General features: G+C 37.1%; 1 protein-coding gene across 1 annotated transcript in view; it reads right to left on the bottom strand.

Annotated features, from left to right (window-relative positions):
* Positions 1-357: 357 nt before the first annotated feature.
* Positions 358-24,186, bottom strand: part of Ube4B (Ubiquitination factor E4B) — a 538,247-nt gene continuing 514,418 nt past the window's right edge. Inside the window, exons 25-26 of the mRNA XM_090389644.1 lie at positions 15,704-15,850; positions 358-781 (exon numbers count right to left, since the gene is read on the bottom strand). Coding sequence (XP_090245770.1) covers positions 690-781; positions 15,704-15,850 — 239 coding nt within the window. The 3' untranslated portion in view covers positions 358-689. The remainder of the gene's footprint in view (positions 782-15,703; positions 15,851-24,186) is intronic.

The following is a 24,186-nucleotide window of genomic DNA, read 5'->3' as shown; positions in this document are numbered from 1 at the left end:
CAGCTTGCCTGTTTTCAAGATGAGGGGGGGGGGAAATCACAAAATGGTGGATTTCCACCATTCTTTAAAAGTTTCTCTAGGTTTCAACAGGAACTGAACCTGGAACATTCCAAATGAGTAGGAAGGGATACAGCCTTTATATTGCTAGTGAATATACTGGTCACTTCCAGTTCAAATTTTTAAAATTATATATAACTTTGAAAGAATAAATAGATTTAATATTAATATTCAATAATTGAAATATCAATGAAACTGAACTGCAAAAGTCCAAAAAAAACTTTATTTATTTTATTTTGTTTTTAAAACTACATACTATGTATAGATGTTTTCTGTTATTCACAGGGGTTTTTTTTTTTTTTTTTTCCTTCCTTGAAACACAAGCAGCGAACTAACTAATTACTTACACAATAAATCTGCGTGTCCCGTACTTAAAAACAGTTACGACAAATTACCTACATGTGACGATTGCACTAGCAGATTTAAATCTGCACGTGGGGGAAAGATGAACAGGCTGACTGACACATAATTACACAGTTGCTCACAGTTTTCCTTCTTACAGAAAATCATTAATGGAGAAAAGTAACCCTCTTAGTTTATGGCCAATCCCTGAATGGCCGTGGTCCACGCATAATCACACTTAGAAGGATACTAATAACAGTTCAACTGATTGTTTTAAACTACAGATATTATTATTGGTGCTGTTGCTGTTGCTGCCAGTGAGCCCTGTGTTTTTCTTCTTTGGCCCTTTTCCAATTCTCAATTCTTTCCTTTAGTTCAGTAGCTGCATGAAAAAAAAAAAAAAAAACACATGTAAATAACTTTAAACTCACAAATAAATTGCACTAAATCAAAAAAACATTACTAATGTCAAATATGTTAAGTGCTTTAATTGGTGTTCAGCACAACAGACACAATTAGCAGGGTGCTCAGTATATAAAATTTGTCATAACAATATTAAACTTGAGATTCGGGGATAATTTAATACTAGAAATGTTTCTTTCAATATATCTAGTGCATGCTATTTTAAAATTTGAGAAACTTATCCCATAATAGGGCAGATTGAGGTCATATTATTTTATTGTGACCCTGAATTGAAATCTTCTTCTTAGGATTTCTTTATTCCTTTATTTTTTTTTTTCCATTTTCTTCTATCTTCCCAATCTCCGTCCACTAATCCTCTTCTATTTATAGCTTCTCTCACACCATCTAACTACATCCTTCTTGGTCTTCCTCTCTTCCTTCCCTTCTCCATGGCTTCTATGGAAGGGGTCGGGGAACAGGGATAAATTACCCCAAATGGGGAAACAGTAAAAATTTTGGGGGTAACGAAAGTTCAGAAAAAATAAAAATAATTAATTTAAAATTTTCCCTTTTCAGTTAGTTTTCTCTATCCTTCAAATGGCGTCAAATAGAAAAAGGATATACCTGGAAGAGTTCCTCAATTATGGTTTAACAGAAATAGAAGACAAAAGAACAAATGAAGCGACAATTTGTCATTTGTTTTAAAGTGCTGACTGCAGAGTCTTTCAAAAAGAATCAATTGAAGAGACACTTGGATAATTTGCACTCACATCTTTCTTCCAAACCATGGGAATACTTTGAGAATTTGGAAAGAACTATCAAAAGGCAAAGATTGGAAAACAACTTAGTAGGTACATTTGATCAACGTTTAGTATCAAGAGCTAGTTTTGAAGTGGCTTGGTTGATTGCCCAAAACAAGAAGCCATATACCATTGGTGAAGAATTGGTCAAACCTGCAACTGTGAAAAGGGCAGAAATCATGTGTGGCCAGAAAGAAGCTATGCGACTACATTCAGTGCCTTTGTCTGCAAGAGTTGTGAAAGAAAAAATTTCTATCTTACCAAAAATGTGAGGGAACAAGTGATTTCTTCAGTCAAAGAGGGCAAACATTTTGCTATTCAACTTGATGAGACTACTGATGTCAGTAGCAATTCGCAGCTGATGGTGTATGTTTGATACAGGGGAAATCAAGAGTTCGTGGAATCGATATTTTCAATAAGGTTGATGCACATTTCAAAAAAACCAGGCATTGATTTAAAGTGAGAAACTGTATTGGTTTGTCTGTTGATGGAGGCTCCAGCCATGTTGGGTCAAGTTAGTGGCTTTTTGGCTTTGACCAAAAAACAAAATCCAAGATCCAAAAATACAAAATCACTGTATGATCCGTTGTCAAGCATTGGTTGTGAAGCAGTTGGAACCTGAACTGGAAGTTGTCATGAATGATGTAATTAAAATTGTCAATACTGTCAAAGGACATATGCACTAAACATGCAGTTATTTCATAATTTATGTCAGAATGGGGAGGCTGAATATTCAACACTCCTTTTCTATACAGATGAGAGGTGGCATTCAACTGTAAATGTTTTGAATAGAGTGTGGGCTCTCAGAGCTGAGCCCACACCTTGCATCCAAACTGCTCTGACGTCAAAAAGTCCTGATATTGATGTTGTTTTATCAAAATTGAAACAGCACCACTTTCCCAAATTCTGAAGTGAGGATATTTTTAATTATATGATTTAATTATTTAATCATTTTTATTAATTTTGTATTTATGTTATTTTTATTATAAAATGTGTGGCTTTGTATATAGTTATAATTTTATATTTTATTATTCTTTATTTTGTTTATTGTATAATGTGCAGAGTGCATTGGTGTAGCTGTAAGGCCCTGCACATACATTTATAAATAAATAAAAAAGAAAATTGACTTTTTTTTTTTTTTACCAGTGTTGTTATATATGCACTAGACACCAGGTGTCTAATGTATATATAACAACACTTTGACAAACTAATGTGTATAAATTATATTTAACAACATTGCTATTAATTAGGCCGGACAACTTTATTTGCCAGTAAATGAACAATATGCACCAATTTAACTTTCTTAAACTCATTTTGTAGCTTAAAAATAGACAATTTTTTTTTTTTTTTTTTCAATAATTTAATTTTTGTTTTATTTTATAGATATCTCTAAAACGATGGAGAGTACCCAATTAAGTTTTGAAGAAAGAAAGACAACTATAAAATGGTGTTGGAAATATGAAAATGTCAATGAAGTTCAGTGTGCTTGGAAATCACGATATGGAATAAAAGCACCCACATGTTTAGCAATTACTTGTTTTCGGGATAAATTTGAGGAGCATGGAACCATTCAGAATATCAGTAACTTAGCATGTGTGGCAGGAAGAGGATATCAACAAGTAATGAAAATGTTGAAGCTGTAAGAAATGCAATCTTTGTGCAAAACAATAAAACAAAAGTAAAGTTTTATTGTTGTAAAAAAAAATTAATGTTTTTTGTCTTCAAAGTATCAAAAAAAATTTATATATTGTTCATTAAATATAAATTTTTAAAGTGTGTATACATAATTTGAAACATCCTGTATATGTATTGTGTATATACAGGTTTACCATGCATCTGGAATTTCCTGGACATTTATTTTATTTTTTTATTTTATTTATTTTTTTCCCCACTTATCTAGGGCCATATGGCTAACAGTTAAATGATATCTCAAGTTTCATCATTAAAGATCCCAATAGTCAAAGGACTTTTCTAATCTCAACATATTAATTGATATAAGGAATACATTTATTTATTTGTTTTCAATATAGCAGCATCTTCATACAATAAATAAAAATCTTAATATTGAATAAATATTAAACAAAAGATGTTCAATCCGTCCCCTATTTGTTGAGACTGTAGCACCAAAAATTCCTGGCCCATTCAGAAACCCCAGACATGTTTTGTATTGTTCTTAGAGTCACCTCAGTCAAATGCCAAAGCTTGTCCTGCCTATTGGCTTCACACAAGTAAACTGGACTCTTCATATGGCACGGTAGGTAAACATCTGTGAACCGTCAGTGGATTTTCAGCTGCTTAAAACAATAAGTAGTTTTGTTATTTTTACCGTATTCTTAGTTAATAAAGTTACTAAATTGTGTTCTACAAAGATATTAAATAGCCTTAGTAGCGTTCGTTAGCTTATTTTTTTAAAATCTAACTGGTGATTTTTGTAATTTTTTTTTGCAGCTTACTGCTTGTACCAGTGTTGCCGCCAATATTGTTGAACTTTCCGCCATTGTATAAATTGATACGAAATAGGGTAACGTATATCTAGAACTGATAGCGTAAGGTATAACACAAAACTAGAGAGAGAATAGTACATAGAACTGTATTAGGAATTTGTTAGCTATAATATTAGCAATTGATCAATAAATTTATTAATCTTATTAAATTTCATTGTTAATTAAACTGTATTTAAATGGAAATCATGACCCAGACTAGTGCTGTGAAGCAAAGATCTCAGAAGAGAAATGAAGGGGGTGATTCTCCACCGCATCAGGTGCCTAGGGTGCCAAGAAATTAGGTGTCAATTCAGTGTTCTGATGGGTGTTTATGAGAGTTGTAGGGTAGATGCCCTCAAAGAAATGAATGAGGGGTCCATCAAGCTCTCAGCTGACCATCTCAATTCCAAAGCTCACTTCTGTGCAGCAGGCAACACACAGGCAATCTCCAAGGCAGAATGCACTGGTCCCACAGAAACTAGTTATTAATGGTGATTCTATTGTCAGGAAGACAGGTAGGTAGCTCTAATGTATAATTATATAGTGTAATGTGCATCACTGCATTTAGGATTCTATTAGATAGCGTAGTATTGACAATTAATTAAATTTATTGATCTTACTAATTTAAAATACCATGCCCCAGAGTAGAGCAGCAAAGCAACAGGCACAAAGTGGCAGGAGTGCTGTGACTCGGGGGAGAACTGAGGGGGGGGGGGATTCTCCAATGCATCACAGCCTAAAAAAATGTGCAACTTGTGAAACGTTTGCCAAACTCTATGGAACAGAACATGATCTAGCCAAGGAGGATGTCTTTGGGGTGTGCCAGGTGCAGAGTGTCTAGAAATCAGGCATCAACTCAGTGTTCTACTGTCTACTGAGTGTCTAAGAGAGATTGAGGTATAGGGTAGATGCCCTCGAAGAAATTGATATGAGGGGACCGTCAAGCTCTCAGCTGCCCAACTCAATGCCAGAGCTCACTCCTGAACATCAGGCAACACAGTGGCAATCTCCAAGGCAGAATGCGCTGGTCCCAAAGGACTAGTTATTGTTGGTGACTCTGTCAGGGAGAGGGGGAATATATTGTGTAAAAAGGATAGATGACGTTGTAAAGCATATATCATCTTTTAAGGGCACAACAGGTTATATTGTTGTACACGTTGGCACCAATGACATTAAGAGTAGAAGATCTGCAGATTTACTTAACAAATACGGGTCAATGTTGAAAAAAAGTTGTGAGTTAGGGTTAAGTTTGAAAGTGTCTGCAATTCTGCCCAGACATGATAAGAGGGAGTACATGATGAGAGCCTTGTCAATCAATTCGACCCTGGAGGGAATGTGCAAGGCTCAGGGGATAGAATTTTTTTCAGTGTGGTCTGTGCTTGTTAACAGGAGAGACTGCTTCTACAGGGATGGGATACACTTAAATAGAAAGGGTGCAAGAATATTTGCTGATGCTATCGAGACAGTTAGGTGGGTCGGAAAACTGCTAACTTGGGGGGGGGGGATTCACAGACTAAAAGGTTAAAAGTAGCTGCAGGCAGAGGTGAAGGTGATTCTTGCACAACCTCTATTCGAATAAGTAGCGATCTTGAGTGAGGGGTGATGGGGGTTTCAGGGACTGATGCCAGTCATCGTGAAACAGGTGGGTATATGGGATGTCAGGGTGAATAGGAATAGGTGCATGTATACCAATGCTAGAAGTATAGTAAATAAATAAATTGAATTTGAAGTGTTGGTCAAGACGTCAAAGGCAGATATTGTTGGGATAGCAGAGACGTGGTGTCACACAGATATAAGGAATGCTGAACAGGAATTTGGGGAGTGCAATGTGCACAGAAAGGATAGACAGGATAGAAAGAGAGGTGGTGTTATGCTGTTAATTAAGAAAAACATAAAATCAAAAGAAGTGCATCCAGTTGATATAGATGAACAGTGCACTGTTGAGTCAGTTTGGTGTGACATAAGCACTGCGAAAGTAAAAATAAGAGTAGGAGTGTGTTATAGGCCCAATGACTCAAATGAGTACAATGAACAATTGTACAGAGAAATAGAGTGGGCTAGTAAATCGGAATTCTTATAATGGGGGATTTTAACTTCCCAGATATTGACTGGAACTTGTAGGTTGGTCACTCACAAACTAGTCAGACTTTTGTGGATTTATTGGATGATTGTTTTCTGCAGCAGCATGTTCGAGAGGCAACCAGAAAAGTAATACTCTTGATCTGGTTATCAGCAGTGATCATTCGTGTATTAAGAATTTGCAGATAAAGGAACCACTAGGTGGCAGTGATCACAGTGTACTGATGTGGAATTTACTTAAAGATATAATTACCATCAGGGGTAAAGGAAAGGGTTTTTGCTTCTGTAAAGGTGAGTACAGTGGTCTCAGACAGTTTTTAAATTCTGTACAGTGGGATTTTTTTTTTTTTTTTTTAATGGCTTCTGTGGCCATAATGCACCTCCCAAAGTTTTTGACTTTCTATTCTGATCCAAGCCCGAGGCAGGAATCGAAACCGCAACCTTTGGGTTGCCAGGCAGGCACTTCACCCACCCGGCTAGCCCGGTCGGCCAGCGGGATGAACCGACGATGTTACTAACAGTAAATTCTAAGTGGGAAGCATTCAAAGAATTAATCGTGGAAGCTACTAAAAGTGACATACCTATTAAGAAATATTGTTCAAGGTTTAGGCCTAAATAGTTATCAAATGAACTAACGAGACTCGTGACAGAGAAGGATGCATATAAATTATCAAGCGACTCAGAAGCCTATGGCAGATATAAGCAAGACTGTAATCAGGTCACAAAGGAGATTAGGCAGGTGAAGGCAGATTACAAGAAATCTTTGGAAAAGGATGCTAAGAAAAACAGCAAGGATTTCTTTACTTATATAAACTCCAAAAGGAAGGGGATGAATCTGATTGGTCCACTTGATATCTATGGTTCGACTGTTGATGATCCTGCTCAGATATCAAACAAACTGAATGAGTATTTTGCATCTACATTCACACGTGAGGAGTTATTAAAGTTTGATAATGGCAGAAGGTTATCAAATTGTAACAGGGTGCTTAATGATTTTGTAATAACTGAGAGCAAAGTGGAGGAGAAATTGTTGAAGATAAACACTAGAAAGGCACCTGGGGTGGATGGAATCTATCCAGTTATATTAAAGGCGGCGGCAAAGGAAGGAATCAAACCCTTAGCCATAATTATGAGAGCTTCCCTGGACTCAGGGGAGCTACCCATGGACTGGAGATGTGCAAATGTATCCCCAATTCACAAAGGGGGATCGAAGGGTGTCACGAGTAATTACAGACCAGTTAGTTTAACTTCTGTTCCTGGTAAAATAATGGAGTCACTGGTTAAAGATGCATTGCAGGATCATCTAGACAAGACTTCAGCAATAATTCAGACACAGCATGGGTTTGTTAAGGGAAAGTCTTGTCTGACAAATCTGATAGGATATTATGATGTGGTTACAAAGGAACTGGATGCAAAAAATAATTTTGATATTATACATTTGGATTTCAAGGAAAGCTTTTGACACTGTTGCACATGGAAGACTATTGTACAAATTGGAGCAGAATGGTATTAAGGGCAAGTTGCTACAATAGATAAAAGGTTGGTTAAGTGGGAGAAGACAGAGGGTGGTAATCAATGGGTGCTGCTCTTCATGGCATAATGTTATTAGTGGAGTCCCACAGGGTTCGGTGTTGGGTCCACTGTTGATTTGTATATTTATCAATGATATTGATGAAGGTATATCAGGCTTACTGTCGAAGTTTGCATATGATACAAAGGTTGGCAGGGTTCTTAATGACAGTAATCTAGTGTGCTACTGCAACAGAATCTATACAATTTGGGCAGATGGGCTAAGAAGTGGCAACTGAAGTTTAACCTTGACAAATGCAAAGTATGGGTAAAAGTAACCCCAGAAAAACATATCAACTGTGTGGTACTACACTTAAGGTGGTAGAAAATGAAAAAGACCTGGGAGTAATTGTGCAGTCAGATATTTTTTTTTTTTTTTTTTTTTTTTATGAGAACCCCAAACACGAGAGGTATTATAACCTATAGTACCTAGTACCGTGCTTGGGTTGGAGGTTGAGAAGATGAAAGAGGATATTTGTTGATATTGGACTTAACTTCTGTAGATTGTAATTTTCAGGAAATACGTATGAAGGAAGGTTGTTCCAGAAAACGGCAGTTGAATGAATAAATGAGGAAGATGAAAAGTTGGTTCTGTGGGTTTGAAGTTGGACAGTAAATGGATGTTGGCTGGTGGCGGCACGTGTTCGGACTGTTTTGAAAGAGAGAGCGGGAATTATAGAAGCAAATTCAGAAGAACAGTGCCCATGGAAGTATCTGTAGAAGAGGCATGCAGCAGAAACAGTGCGTCTATGAGATAGCGAGTGGAGAGACTCTGTTAGAGATGAATCATTAATTAACCGAACTGCCCTCTTCTGAATGGAATCAAGAAGCCTGAGAGAGGTTTTGAGGGCACCACCCCAGATGTGGGAACAATATTCCATGGCAGGGCGGAGATTTGCGATTTATACAGAGTGAGCAGCTGTTTGGGAGAAAAGTAACGCCGAGAGCGAAAGAGAAAACCAAGTTTTTTAGATGCAGAGGAAGCAATATTTGTAATGTGCTTGTGCCAAGAGAGATTAGAAGTCAGGGTAATCCCCAAAAGAGATATATCATTTTGCCTAGAAATCGGAGTGTCACTAAAGATAAGCATAGGAGCAGAAGAATCCTTTTTGCGAGATATAAGACAAGATTGAGTTTTAGAAGGGTTGAAATCAACTAAGTTTTCTTTGCCCCAATGGAGAATTACCTGAAGATCAGCATTTAAGGAATTGGCAGCAGATTTTCGAGAACTTGAAGCTGATTGAGCTGGACAAGGTTTCTCAAAATGGAAAGTTGAATGCAATGTGTTATCATCGGCAAAACTATGGATAGGATTTCCAGTCAATGGAAGAAGGTCATTGATATACAAGAGGAAAAGAGTGGGGGAAAGAACTGAACCTTGGGGGACACTGGCATTAGTGGAGAAGTTAGAAGACAGAGAGCCATCTACCATCACCCTCAGTGAGCGATCAGAGAGAAAACTGGATAACCAATTACTAAAAACAGTTGGCAAACCATAAGATGGAAGCTTGTTTAGAAGACCTTTATGCCAAACACGATCAAAAGCCTTTGAGATGTCAAGAGCAACTACTTGTGTTTCACCGAACCTTTCCATTGAATTAGTCCATAAATGGGTAACATAAGCCAGAATATCACCAGTGGATCGACACTGACGGAATCCATACTGGCGATCGTTGATCAGACGGAAGGTTGCTAGGTGGTTTAAGAGTTGGCGGTTAATTGATTTCTCCATTACTTTAGAAAGAGTAGAAGTAATTGCAATGGGACGATAATTGGATGGGAGGGATTTGTCACCCTTTTTAGGAACTGGCTGGATATGAGCAAATTTCCAAGCAGAAGGAAAAACACCTTTGGAATAAGAAAGTGAAAAAAGGCAGCAAAAATAGGAGTAAGTTCAGGAGCACAGGTTTTGAGAACAAGTGGAGAAATACTATCAGGACCTGGAGCTTTCTTAGCATCAAGATTCATCAAAATCCTTCTGATATCCTTTTGACGGAAGACCACAGGAGGCATTGAATGGAGCGTGTTAGGAATGGTGGGAGGTGTTTTACCAAGATCATTAATACATGAGCTCAAAGAAAAATGGGATGCTAGCAGGTCAGCTTTGTCCTTGGCTGAAGTGACAACAGAACCATCTGGTTTGGACAGAGATGGGAGCAGAGATGGGCAAAAGTTGCGGCCAATAGCTTTGGCAAGAGACCAGAATGCTCGGCTACCATTAGGGCAAGAAGCAAGTTTTCTACTCTTAGCCTGTTCAAACTCTAGTTTGGACTGATTAATAACTGCTTTACAATTGTTGCGAGCTTTGGTGTACGCAGAAAATGAAACTGAAGAATTAGAAACAAGCCAATTACGATATGCAACGTTCTTCTCTTGGACAGCCTTAGCACATTTATTGGAAAACCAAGGTTTAGATAAAGGACGAGATTTTAAAGTGGAGTGCGGGATAAAGGATTCCATTCCTGCAAGAATAATTTCACTGACACGATCTGAGCAAACGTTGACATCAGAAGTTTTGAAACAGTAATCAGACCAAGGAAAAGAAGAAAAGAAGTCTCGGAGGTCATCCCATTTTGCATTCTTGTAATGCCAAACAATACGAGGTTGGGAATAGCCATGAGATAAAGGTTCCATTGGAGAAGAGGCAATCACCAAGTTGTGATCTGAAGTGCCTAAAGGACTTCTCACTTCAACCTTGTACTTAAAAGGGTTGTTTGTGAGAAAAAGATCAAGCGTATTGGCTGTATGATTAGGATTGTCCGGTATTCTTGTAGGTAAATGAACAATCTGTGCTAGGTCATTAAGTAATTACAAAAGCCTCAGCATCTCGACCTGCTGGGTCGGTGTGACTAGAAAACGGAAGCCAGCTGGAGTTGTGAACGTTAAAATCACCAAGGAAAATTACCTCACTGTTAGGAAAGTTGGACTGGAGAAAGTCAAGTAACAAAGAGAGGAAGTCAAAGAGCTCCAAGTGATTAGTGGAGTTGGGAGAACGGTAGAGACAACAGATGAATTTTACACAATGAGGTAGAGAGATTTTAAGCCAGAGAAGATCAAAGAGAGGAGATTCCAAATTGCCAAGTCTCTGACAGGGAATATCAGAACGGACATATGCACAAGTACCACCTTTGAGGCAAAAGGAATCATACAGCAAATAATTTGGACATCTGAGATGAGCAGTAGTTGAATCAACTGATAACTGAGATTCAGTCAGAAAAAGTACATGGGGTTTGGAAGACTGCAAGTGGAAATGGACATCGTTGAGATTAGAATTGAGACCACGTATATTTGTGAAATGAATTAGGAAGTCCTTGGGAGGTTTACATCTTTTCGCAGATAAGCTTGCTCTATTATTTTGACAATTCATGGTGTATTCAATAGTAAGAAAAAGTGGGTGGGACATGCTGTATGAAGTAATGAAATTTTTGGATATGGCGTACACGTGGTAAGAATATACCCAGATCCTTGATATAACGTGGCCTCGACAATGCTCCACGCATACACACTACTCGGACTCCCTCCATTCACTATCTGGCAGAGTAGAGGTAGCAAGATTATACACTAGCTGATCCGGAAGCTTCCTAGAGAGTTACCAATAGGTTCAGTCCGGTGTACTAACTAGCGGCCGGCCTGCGAACACCGTTTTAGAGCTGTACCCTCGAAATGTAAGGAATATTGGATCTCGCCACGACATTCATCATAACCTCAAAAATCATCAATCATACTGCATGATGGAAGAGATAGGGAAGGGTTGGCCGGAACTTAGCTCTAGAGACTAAACATGGGTTCCACCACTTCAAGCCTCCAATAAGCAAAGTGGTGGTATTTCACCGGTTGATGAGAGTCATCTACCACCTAGTACTATAGATATGAAGTTTTCTGAGCAATGCAGACAGGCTGCCAGGGCAAGTCATGGGGTTTTGTTAATGATATATAGGAATTTTGCTAGCAGGGAAAAGGAAGTGATTGTCCCTCTGGTCAGGCCACGCCTTGAGTACTGCGTACAAGTCTGGAGGCCTCATTTTAGGAAGGATGTAGATTTGCTTGAGCGTGTATAGAGAAGGACAACAAGATTGGTGAGGGGAATAAAGGGATCCTCTTACCAAGAGAGGCTTAAGTTCTGAAAATTGCAGTGGCTGGAGACTAGGCACCTGCACGGCGATCTGATTGAGGTGTATCAGGCCTTGAATGGGTTGAGCATGCTGAATTCTGATGGGGATCCTTCCACTTGTTCAGATTACGAATCTAAAGGGGCATAAATTCAAATTAAAAAAGACAGATGTAGAATAGATGTGTGGAAATTTGCCTTTAGCCAGCGGGTGGTTAATTGCTTGAACAAACTTCCATCTGTCGCTGTGGAAGTTATAGGTTAAATAAATTTAAGGAAGAACTGGACAAGCATTTGGAAGGAATGGTGTGATTTTTTTTTTTTTTGGCTGATGCTGCATAAGCTCATACACTTGTTTTCTTGCATCACATGCCACTACTACTATATATTTAATTTTTTGTCTTCTTATATCTGGAAATAAAAGGTCTGTCTCGGAGGAACTGTGTTGGCATCTGTACTGATGGTGCTCCATCAGTGGTTGGGTCCATGAAAGGTTTCGTCTCTCTTGTAAAAAAAAAAAAAAAATTCCTGACGTCACAGCACACTGCTTTCTTCACAGAAAGGTGCTGGTGTCAAAAACTCTTGGAGATGAAATGAAAAAAAGTTCTGGATGATTCTACAAAAGTTGTTAACTTTATTAAACAAAGACCAGTTCACTTGAGAATGTTTAAAAAACTGTGAAAACCTGGATAAAGAGCACATAAATCTCCTGCTACATACAAAAATTCGATGGTTTTGTAGAGGAAGAGTTCTCAACCGGTGTTTGAGCTGAAAGGTGAATTGCAAGGGCACTTTCAAGAAAATAGTAGGCCAGATTTTGCTGAGTGATTTGAAGATGAAGAATAGCTGCAGAAACTAGCCTACTTAGAAGACATTTTTCATCACATGAACCAGTTGAACAAGTCTCTGCATGGTCTTGGAGAAAATGTTTTGACTTCGACTTCAAGTGACAAGATTCTTGGACTTAAAAGGATACTGAAGTTTAGGAAATATGTTTCAAAAGGAAACCTTGAAATGTTTCCACTGCCGCTTGGGTTTGAGAGTGTGAAAGGATATCAGCAAGTCCCACATCTTATTGAAAACCACCTGGAAGAACTACAGAACAAAATTGAACAGTATTTTCCCTCCCTTTCAACACAAGTGTGTGACTGGGTGAGGGCCCCTATCTCTGAATCTTCTGCCCAGCTTGAGTATTTGACTTTGAGAGAAGAGGAAGAACTTTGTGAGCTGCAGTCTGATTGTACACTCAAGATGAGATTTACTGATCTGCCCCTAGACAAGTTCTGGATTTCTAGACAAGCCTTTTCTTGTTTAATAAGCACAAGGACAGAAATCGTCTCATTTCAGTTGAAGATGAAATCCATGTGTGCTTATCTCAAGTTCGACCTAGAATTGAGTATCTGTGCAGCAGAAAAACAAGCACAAGTTAAAGACGTAAATTTCATTACTTTTCATTTCGAAAATAACTTTTTATGCATAATAGGCCTATAAAAGAGATAAAGAAACCAACACTTGTGTATAATAATTTCGTAACTGCTAGGTCTATATTCGAGCCTGATCATGTCACTCAGTAAGAAAATGTTTTTTCAAAGTCTTGTATAAAATTGTGTCTTAGGCTATATTTTTATTCATATTGCTTTTATTCACATTGTCAATAAATTTTCATGTTGTAAATAACATTAATTGAAATAAATTTACAACCCTTATTTAAATTAAATCTGTTGGGCCTATCTTTAGAAAAATTAAATCCCATTTTGGCTTAAGTCAGTTGGTTGGTTGGTTGGTTGGTTATTTGGTTTTTAGGAGCATTAGCAACTAAGGCCATATTGCTCCGGGAATATGCGGTGGTGACGGGCTCGAACCCCGGTCTAATCAAGAAGCGTGTGCTACACACTGTTGCTCCTTCCCACCTGGCTACGGAAGCGCCTTTAAGTCAGTTATTTAACAGAACTTTATTATGTTTGCCTTATGAGTTTTTAAAATTTATGAAAAGAAAAGAAAGAGATTATAATCAAGAAAGGTAAGTTTAGCTAATCTTAACTACCTGTTTTTTTTCCTCCAAGGCAGGTTGGCTAAAAAAGTTATTTTTTGTTTTAAATAGGGGAAAAAACACTACTCTTGCACATACCATACCTCATTAGCATCTTGTATAGTAGAAATTTGTGATAAGACTTTTAGGTCTACTGGAATATGGTAAAAAAATTAAGTAGGAAATTAAAAAAAAGAAGGAAAAACTGAAGTATCCTCTACCTACACAACTGGCTTGCATTACAGTTGATATCCTTTGTGGGGAGGGAGAGTTTGTTTGTTTTGGATTTTATTGGTGGATTAGCAACTATGGCTATAATGTGCCATGGGGAGGGGGGGGGATTCACACAAAAAGAGTAGGCTAATAAGTCGGCCAAAATAAATAGATTCGCAGAAAAATATCATTCTCTGCTCAAAAGAGCACTGACAATTATTATTGGATTATTATATCTACAACTTATTGATCACACTAATGTACTGTGAGGTGTAGATATAATAATATTTATGCAGGGGTTTCGTGAGACCTGAAAATTATTTCAAGCGTTCCTTCAGTTTAAAAAGGTAGAGAAAGGCTGCTATATAAGCTTGCTTGCTTCCTCACATCATTTTGCTATTACTAATACTAATCATCTTATAAAATAGAACTCTGGATACTTTTAATTTAGTAACTGATGTTACTAAATTACAATACCATACCTATAAATCATATACAGTGTAACTTCAAAACAGTGTAACTTTATATTGCAATTTAGGGTAAAATATGAGCAATCATGCTCCCCCAACCCAAGATGGATATAAAAGTATGCATTGCACAGCAAAACACAAATTTCACAATAGACACTGCAAGAGTAAACATATATATCTCAGATAGGGAACCAACTACTTCAGTTTTTTCCAAGTATGCCCCAAGGGCAAATGTTTGTATTAAATTCCATTATTCAAAGTAAATAAGGAAGATAGACTGTAAGTACTACTAAACTAATGAAGACACCACTAGAAAGTTTGGAAACCACTAAACTACTATAATCTCTTTACAGATTATGATCTCAATTATAAAATTAAATTTTTATAAAAACAACAGAACTTATCTGAGAGTAATTACTGTAGATGTTCAGTTTCTCTCTCATTTCACCTCAAGAGATGCAATAAAAAATATTTAGAATAGCAAAAACTGCTAAAGGCATAATGCAAAATCTGCATGAACTGATGAATAATTTGCATGTTATAGTATGCTTTTGGCCACAGGTAGTGTTCTCCTTAATTATATTACAATACTGTGAAATTTACTTGCACTGTTTATAATCAAAAGAAGTACATACATCATTAGGAGAAAAAAAACATTGTCTGATCCAGAATGTAACCTAGACTCATTATGGTATTCTCCACAATTTCCAGAAAGGCAATAATTGCAAAACTCAAGGAGTACTTATTATGAAAAAATTCTTTTTTTTTTTTTTTTCCCTGAAATGGCTTGGGAAAGTCTTTTTTCTTTTAAAATTAATTACATTGCAACTGTTGGTTGAATTTTACACATTACTGCTTAGAATTAATATGCTATACAATTTGTTTGCTGAAGAAGCTTATGACAATTAGATCTTTATGAAAATAAATGTGGTAGTGAATGCTCAAGCATCATATTGTAATTAAGCTTTGTTAGTTAAAAAAAGTTTATTGCCAACAAAGCCTCATTAAAAAGCTTTTTGTTTGTTATTAAACAGACAACTTGCTGAATCATAAAAGTTAGAATATCGCCCTCCATAAAGAGAACAGTAAATTTAATGAAGTTACCATACATCAAATGCATACAATTCATAATTAAAACACAAACAGTATACCTGAATGAAGCATATCCTCAGTAAGATGCTGCCTGTTAAATGGATCTGTATTAGAGTTGAGCAGATGGCGGACTATAATGTGCCTATCCATTATTGTACCACTTGGCAAAATTACAGGATCTTCCATTAAAGTATCCATTAATGGATCTGTAACAAATAAAGTAAAATTTTCAAATTTTTCAGGAAACTCATAATTAAAAACTGCTTATATGAGTAAGGTTCTCAGAATGGAGTCAACAATGACACCACAAATGTTTTCAAGAACAGAGTGCTGGCCCAGATCCAACTTCATTGTTGGAGTCACCACAGGTGGCAACCCAACTCAAAACACCAACCACCTGCAGAATCAGATCCATTCAAAACTACAGTAAGGCTGCCTACTAAAGTCATAGCACAAAGGCTCAGTGCAATACTATAGCAACAAAGAAGTTGATGTACTCTAATAAAATCTTTTATTAGAGTACATCAACTTCTCACTTAAGACAATGAAAATACAGTTTAAATTCCACTTTTATTGCCAAAATATAACCTGGATTCCAATGTGACAGGAATCCATGTTCAAACACCACTTTTTAGTGTTAATTTAACTCACCAAGTCTTTGGTGAACTCCTCATGACATTGATTTTGTAAGGACAAAACGTAAAATTTATTTATTATCATCGATTTTTTATTACAAGCCTTAGTGTATGCAATAATTCCTTTACATAATTATCAAAAATGTTTGGTGGCACAGATCAGTAGTGGAGGTATTTATTCTGGTAGCTTATGTATATGCACTTAAACAGTGCATGACACACCTTTAACATGATATATGGCATGCTGCAAGAAAAAGTTGGCCACCCATGGTTATTGCTTACAATATTCAAGTGAGATCTTACCTGTCTCACCAGATATTGCCCTTTATTTCCACCAGGGTTTGGGCGGGAAATAAGTGAAACCCTACTTCTAGAGATCTTTTTCTGGAAAGGTTTACAGGAAATTACCACATAGTTCTGCCTTTTCTTATACACTGAGTCTTCCCCACACCACACTACTTCCTGCTAAGATCTACATGTGCAACAATAAACATCATAATTAATATTAATAATACCTTCTATAAATCAATGAGGCACCAGGAGGGGATGATTTCTTTAATAGTGTATGAACATTTAAATAATGCCAAAGACTGTGGAAACAGGGCAGCTTAAAGACATTTTGGTCCTCCTCCAACCAAGAAAATGATACCTTTATTTGTGAATTTCTATTTAAAATATATACAATAAAATATTTTTTTCCAAAATTCACCTTCTGAAATCTGGGGGTGCCTTATGGTCCAGTATGTCTTATTGTCCAGTTAATACAGGTTTTAAGTACACATATATATTAACAATGTGCATACAAATGTAGTTCCATGGTTGAAGAGAACCATAGGCTTAAAGAATGCTAGCCATCCATCTAACATTCTTTAAGCTTATGGTTTGAGCAAGACAACAGAGGACACAGAGCTTTCAGTACACGAATGGTAGTAAGATTTTCCCCACATAGGCTCCCAACATAAGAAAAGCATTGTAGTTACAAACTCTATGCAGAAGTATCTTACAATAAGCCAATGTTGAACATAGTCAACCACTTGAGAGGCCAACTCATCAACAATGACACCACAAATGTTTTCAAGAACAGAGTGCTGGCCCAGATCCAACTTCATTGTTGGAGTCACCACAGGTGGCAACCCAACTCAAAACACCAACCACCTGCAGAATCAGATCCATTCAAAACTACAGTAAGGCTGCCTACTAAAGTCATAGCACAAAGGCTCAGTGCAATACTATAGCATCAAACATGCAATGCAATCAAATAAATTCGATGGGGCATAGTACTTGCAGTCATGACTCTCACTCTCAACGCTGACCTCCACTTCCATTTTCTTTAGTTCTTTATGTGCCATATCAATCACTTGTCCCACCATTATCTACAGCATTTTCTTCAATATTTGTTTGTTTCCAGCAATTAAAGTCACATGTTTTGAGCAGACATGGTGCTTTGAACTATGTAAAGCTAACACCATAGAACCCTGCAACCACAGAGCTACATTTGTATGTCATCAATGTATATATAATTATATAATTGCATTCATCTCTGAAGAAGTGGAACAGTCACAGAATCCATGAAAATTCAGGTAATTATTTGATACCTTTCGGTTTAATTTTCAGCATAAGCATCTCCATGTGGATATAGGTATTGCTGTATCAACATCAGTTTTCAAAAGACGAGAATACCTCCTTCATTCAGTGATGTTTTTTTTTTTTTTTTTTTTAAATGTATATATTTTATCTGGGCAGAATACATATTTTTCCTAAATAAGAATTTAATGGTACAATTCTAAAGTTTTTCACAATGGTTTGGCATTCACTTTGTGAAAAAAAAAATAAATAAAAACATTAATGCATTTTTATCACACATCCTTCCACTAAAATTTTACAAGTGGGAGCCGCAATATTAAATGTATTTTCTTACCTCAACATCAGTTTTCAAAAGACGAGAATACCTCCTTCATTCAGTGATTCATTAATGTGCGTTTTTTTTTTTTTTTTTTTTTTTTTTAATGTATATATTTTATCTAGGCAGAATACATATTTTTCCTAAATAAGAATTTAATGGTACAATTCTAAAGTTTTTTCACAATGGTTTGGCATTCACTTTGTGAAAAAAATAAATAAATAAAAACATTAATGCATTTTTATCATACATCCTTCCACTAAAATTTTACAAGTGGGAGTCGCAATAATAAATGTATTTTCTTACCTCGTAGAAACACAACACATCTCAGAGAGTCATATTTAACTATAAATGTTTATAAATAATTTTGGTCCTTGAGGCTGTCACAGACATGCTCTCAAGTATGCCATGGTATGCTTGCTACCTGGGAGTCTAAAATGCTGATGGAACTGATATTCAGATGACACTCAAATCAAGAGGATCTAACTATGGTGAAGTCCGGCAGTCTGTGACAACCAAATCCTCTTCTTGCACCTTCACGAATGGTGGGACTGTTAGTAACCCTAGGTATAACTCCTATGTGGGAGTCCTGAAATGTGGCACCTAGTCAACTGGAGGTGACCACCCAGGCGCAAACCAACGTAAGCAGGGGCTGAGGTGTGGTGCCAACACAGAGGAATGCTGCCCCTGTTACCAGGCAATACTAGGTAATAGATGACTTTCATAAACTAGTGCATCAACCACACTGTTAGTGGAGGCTTAAAGTGGCAGAACCCATGAGTAGTCTCCAGAGAACAACTCCAGCAACCCTCCCTTCACTTCCATCATGCAGTGTGATTGATGTCTTTTGAGGTTATGATAGACATCATGGTGAGATCCAATCTTCCTTTCATTTCGAGGGTACAGATCTAAAGCAATGTTCGCATGGGCTGGCTGCTATATAGTCCACCTGAATGAACCTATTGGAAACTCTCTAGGCAGCTTCCAGATCAGCTAGTGTATAATCTCACTGCCTCTACTCTGTGACTGGAGGGAGTCCGAGTAGTGTGTATGTGGGAGGCATTGTCAAGGCCATGTTATGTCAAGGAGCTGGGTATACTCTTGCCATGTGTACACAATATCCAAAACTTTCATTACTTCAAACAGCATGTCCTCCCCACCTTTTTTTACTACTGAATACATCATGAATTGCCAAATTAATAGAATACACTTCTCTACAAAACAATAAATCTCCCAAACACTTTCTCATTCATTTCACAAATATATGTAGTCTCAGTTCTAATCTCAATGATGTCCATTTCCAATTACAGTCTGCCAAACCCCATGTACTTTTTCTGACAGAATCCTGGTTACAGTTGATTCAACCACTGCTCATCTTAGTTGCCCAAATTATTCACTGTATGATTCCTTTTGCTTCAAAGGTGCTACTTGCACATATGTCCATTCTAATATTCACTGTCAGAGACTTAGTAATTTGGGATCTCCTCTTTTCAGTTTTTCTCTGGCTTAAAATCTCTCTACCACATTCTGTCGTTCTCTGAATCTATTGTTCTCTGAACTCCACTAATCACTTGGGACTCTGACTTTTTGCATACCAACTTTCCTAACAGTGAGGTAATTTTCATTGGTGACTTTAATGTTCACAACTCCAGTTGGCTTCCATTTTCTAGTCATGCAGACCCAACTGGTTGAGATGCTGAGGCTTTTGCAATTACTAATGACCTCACACAGTCTTTAACCTACTAGAATACCAGACAATCTGAACCACACAGCCAACATGCTTGATCTTTTTTCTCGCAAACAGTCCTAAGCACATGGCCGAGGTGAGTGGTCCTCTAGGCATCTCAGATCACAACTTCATGATGGTCTCTTCTCCAATGGAGTCTTTCTCTTGTGCCCATTCTCATCCTCATGTTGTTTGGCATTACAAGAATGGGATGATCTGCAAGATTTCCTTTCCTTGGTCAGATTACTGTTTCAAATCTTCTGATGTCAACATCTGCTCAGATCACAGTGAAATTATTCTCGTAGGGATGGAATCTTTTATTCCACACTCCACTTTAAAACCTAATCTTTTATCTACCTTCAGGTTTTCCAATAAGTGTGCTAAGGCTGTTCAAGATGAGAACATTGCATATAGCAATTAGCTTGTATCCAAATCTCCAGATTAATTTTCTGTATACACCAAAGCTTGCAACAGTTAAAAGAAGTTAACCAGTCCAAACTAGATTTTGAGCAAGCTAAGAGTAGAAAACTTGCTTCTGTCGAAATAGTAGTCAAGTTATTGTCTCTTACCAAAGCTATTGGCTGCAACTTTTGCCCATCTCTATTCCTACCTCTCTCAAAACCAGATGGCTCTATTGCCACTTCAGCCAAAGTTAAAGCTGACTTGCTAGCACCCTACTTTTCTTCCAATTTGTGTATTGATGATCTTGGTAGACCACCTCCTACAATTCCAAGTACACCCGATTCAATGTGTCCTGTGATCTTCCATCAAAAGGATGTCAAGGATTTGGAACAATCTCAATGCTAAGAAAGCTCCAAGTCCTGATGGTATTTCTCCATTTGTTCTCAAAACCTGTGCTCATGAACTTACTCCTGTTTCTCTTTCACTCGTGGCATTACTTTTCTTTCATAGATTTGTTTACTCTGTTCAAATCACAAACTCATCTACTGTGGAATACTGTTCCCACATCTCGGACGGTGCCCCTAATCCTAATGGTATTTCTCCACTTGTTCTGAAAACCTGTGCTCATGAACTTACTCCTCTTTCTCTTTCACTCATGGCATTACTTTTCTTCCATACAGCTGTTTACTCTGTTCAAGTCATGAACTCATCTACTGTGGAATACTGTTCCCACATCTCGGACGGTGCCCCTAAAACCTTTCCCAGTCTTCTAGATTACATTCAAAATAGGGCAGTTAGGTTAGTTAATGACTAATCTCTAACAGTCTCTCCACTCTCTGTCTCATAGATGTTCTATTTCTGCTGCATGCCTTTTCTATAGATTCTTTCATGGGCACTGTTCTTCTGAGTTACAGGTATTTCGAATAAACGGAGGGGTGAAATGGAAGTGTTTTTTTTTTTTTTTTTTTTTTGGCTGATGCTGCATTAGCTTGCTTCCTTGCATCATATACCTATGCTAATGCTAGAAGCACCCCAAGCTGCTGTTTCTATAATTCCCACTCTTTCTTCCAATGCAGTCCGAACACATACCACTACCATTCAACATCCTTTTACTTTCCAACTTTTCTTCATCCTCATTTATTCCTTCAACTTCCGTTTTCTGGAACAACCTCCCTTCACATGTATTTCCTGAAAATCACAATTTATAGAAATTCAAGTCTAATGTCAACAAGCATCTTTCATCTTCTCAACCTTCAACCCATGTATGGTACTAAGTACAGTAAACCCCCGTTATTCGCGGGGGTTACGTTCCTGAGAAATGTAGCGAATAACGAAAACGCTAATACTGAGTTATGGCTCCCATAGTAATAAAGGGGTTCCATTCCAAAGTATGAAATATATAAGAAAAACTAGTCTAAAATTTTGTCTATGTATGTATTATATGTACCTTCATATTATGACTATGTACATAGTGAAATGCAAGCATATGGCATCGAAATGAAAATAAGAAACAATTTAATATTAAATGTAATATTTATTAGAAATTTCAAACAAATCTTTCAAATCAGCGCCTTTGCTAGCAAAAAAACTTATCCCACCAGTGCTATCACCAGTTTCGCTAAAGTGTTGATAAAGGAGTTTTGCCTTTTCACGAATGATAAGTGAACTTAACGGAATTTTATTTTGAGTTCGGTCTTCTCTCCACAGATTTAAAGCCTTTCCCATTTTTTCTAATTTAACATCACGAGTTACAGAGCAAATTTTTGAAGCAATTAGTGCGTTTTCACGGACACTACGGCGGATTTTTTCTTCCAATTTCTTGATTGATCGTACCGTTGACTCATTGATTTTATAATGTTTTGCCACTGAGGAGACACTTTCACCAGTAGAAATTTTGTCTAATAACTCAATTTTACTCGCTAATGTCATCACCTTCTTTGATCTTTTCACATTTCCCTTGTTATTTGTAGCCATATTTTTGTACAGGTTAGAAAGAACTTGTCCACAATAAAATCACTTTCTTCCGTTAACACACTCGAAAAAGTCTGTTTTTAACTGCAAAACGGTAGATTTATCAGTTTTGTATGCATATCAATTTATAAATTGATAAATTTATTCAATTTATAAGCATATAAATTAAAAGCAAACGACGAAACCTTCCATGACAAGCGCATAACACATACTGAACAAGGATTAGCGAGAAACATCCACGCCGCGATTTTGTCACTCCTCTCTCCCCACCCACTGAGCGCTGTTTTGACTGGGAAAGATAATTTTAGCCATGCCCATGTTTTTTTATGGTGGAAAATATTCACGGCGCTTTAAAATTCACATTTTTTTAGGTTTCATTTTATATTAAATCGGCGATCGCGAAACCGCGAATAGCGGGGATTTACTGTACTATAGGTTCTAATATTTGTCGTGTTTGGGAGTTTTGTGAAAAAAAAAAAAATAATAATAATAAATGTTTGTATTGGTAACAAATGAAGAGTGTTTGGGCTTTTTCTTTTCTTTGGTAGAAAGAAGGAAAACAGATGGTGGCTAGTATTAAAAATAATAACAAAATGCACAATTTATGACTAGCTTACAATTTGGAATAAAGTAAGAAGAGTACAGTACTAAGTGCATGGGAAAAAACTAAGAAATGATGATATTCTTAATGATATAGATGAAATAGAAATGAACAGTTCCAAGACACATTGCAATGTCAGAGCCATCATATCCCTTCTTTCCCTTTACATGAAATTTCACTAAAAATAACTACTGTTTTGTTCTCCAACAACCATGGTTTTTTGCTGTTTAACTATCATGCCTGCATGGACAACAACTCAGAAGAAATGTTCAATTCCAAGAGATACAAATAAACATTTGGCACTCATGAGTTCATTGTCACAATGAAATCTAACACCTGTTTTTGCATTTATTTCTGTGCACTGCATGCCATTTATGCTTATATGTTTCCTGCCACTTGATACACAAGGAACATGTTACTTCAGATTTTACAATATAAATGGAAAATCTTGCAAACTCCACCTACAGTGCAGAGACTCGCTGTAGCCTGTCCCAAGCCAGGATCAAGGTGATGGTGTTGCATCTCAGTAAAGAGAGAAGGCTCTCAATCTCAAGAAGTAAGGAAGCCCAACATCTGACTTCCTGAAGCAGCCATCAGGTATGCGTGGACACCTTAAGGGGAGAATCCTCCACCACACTAGGAAGCTGCAGGTTGATCCGCTACACTTCTGAATTGAATAGATTAAATGTAAACAAAGAAAGAAAACTAGATGGATGTTATGCCAATGAAACTGGTGCAGATTTAGGACTACGACTTTTGATACAATCAATGTGAAAGTTAGTGAAATGGGAAGATAATATCCAAGGGGGGGTATGGCCTGGGAACAGGTCAGAACTGCTGTTCTTGACAGGAAAAGATGACATAATATCTCTGTGAAACCTCAACACCAGCTGGTACAAGAGGAGTGACGAAGTAAGGAAAATCTTGCATATATGGTATCTGAAATTTTAAGTTGTATTTCTTAGGCATCTTAATGAAAGACTGTTAATTAGCTTTGCACTACACAAATCTGATGAAATATCACACATTACAGAGAAAAAAATACTATTATTGCACATTTCTATTTTGCAATGTATACTACCTCAGAATATCTGAGGTAGTATTAACATCAAAGGCAGATATTGTTGGGATATCAGAGATGTGGTGTCACACAGATATAAGGAATGCAGAACTGGAATTCGGAGAGTACAATGTGTACAGAGAGGATAGGAAGGGAGGAGGGATTATGCTATTAGTTAAGAAACACATAAAATCCAAGGAAGTGAAGCCAGTTGACATCGCTGGACAGTGAAGTGTTGAGTCAGTCA

The sequence above is a fragment of the Mastigoproctus giganteus genome, chromosome 2 (assembly GCF_048544385.1).
Source record: "Mastigoproctus giganteus isolate SK-2022 chromosome 2, ASM4854438v1, whole genome shotgun sequence".
Taxonomy (NCBI): domain Eukaryota; kingdom Metazoa; phylum Arthropoda; class Arachnida; order Uropygi; family Thelyphonidae; genus Mastigoproctus; species Mastigoproctus giganteus.
Note: the sequence above shows the minus strand (reverse complement) of the source record. Positions and strands in the feature narration are given on the sequence as shown.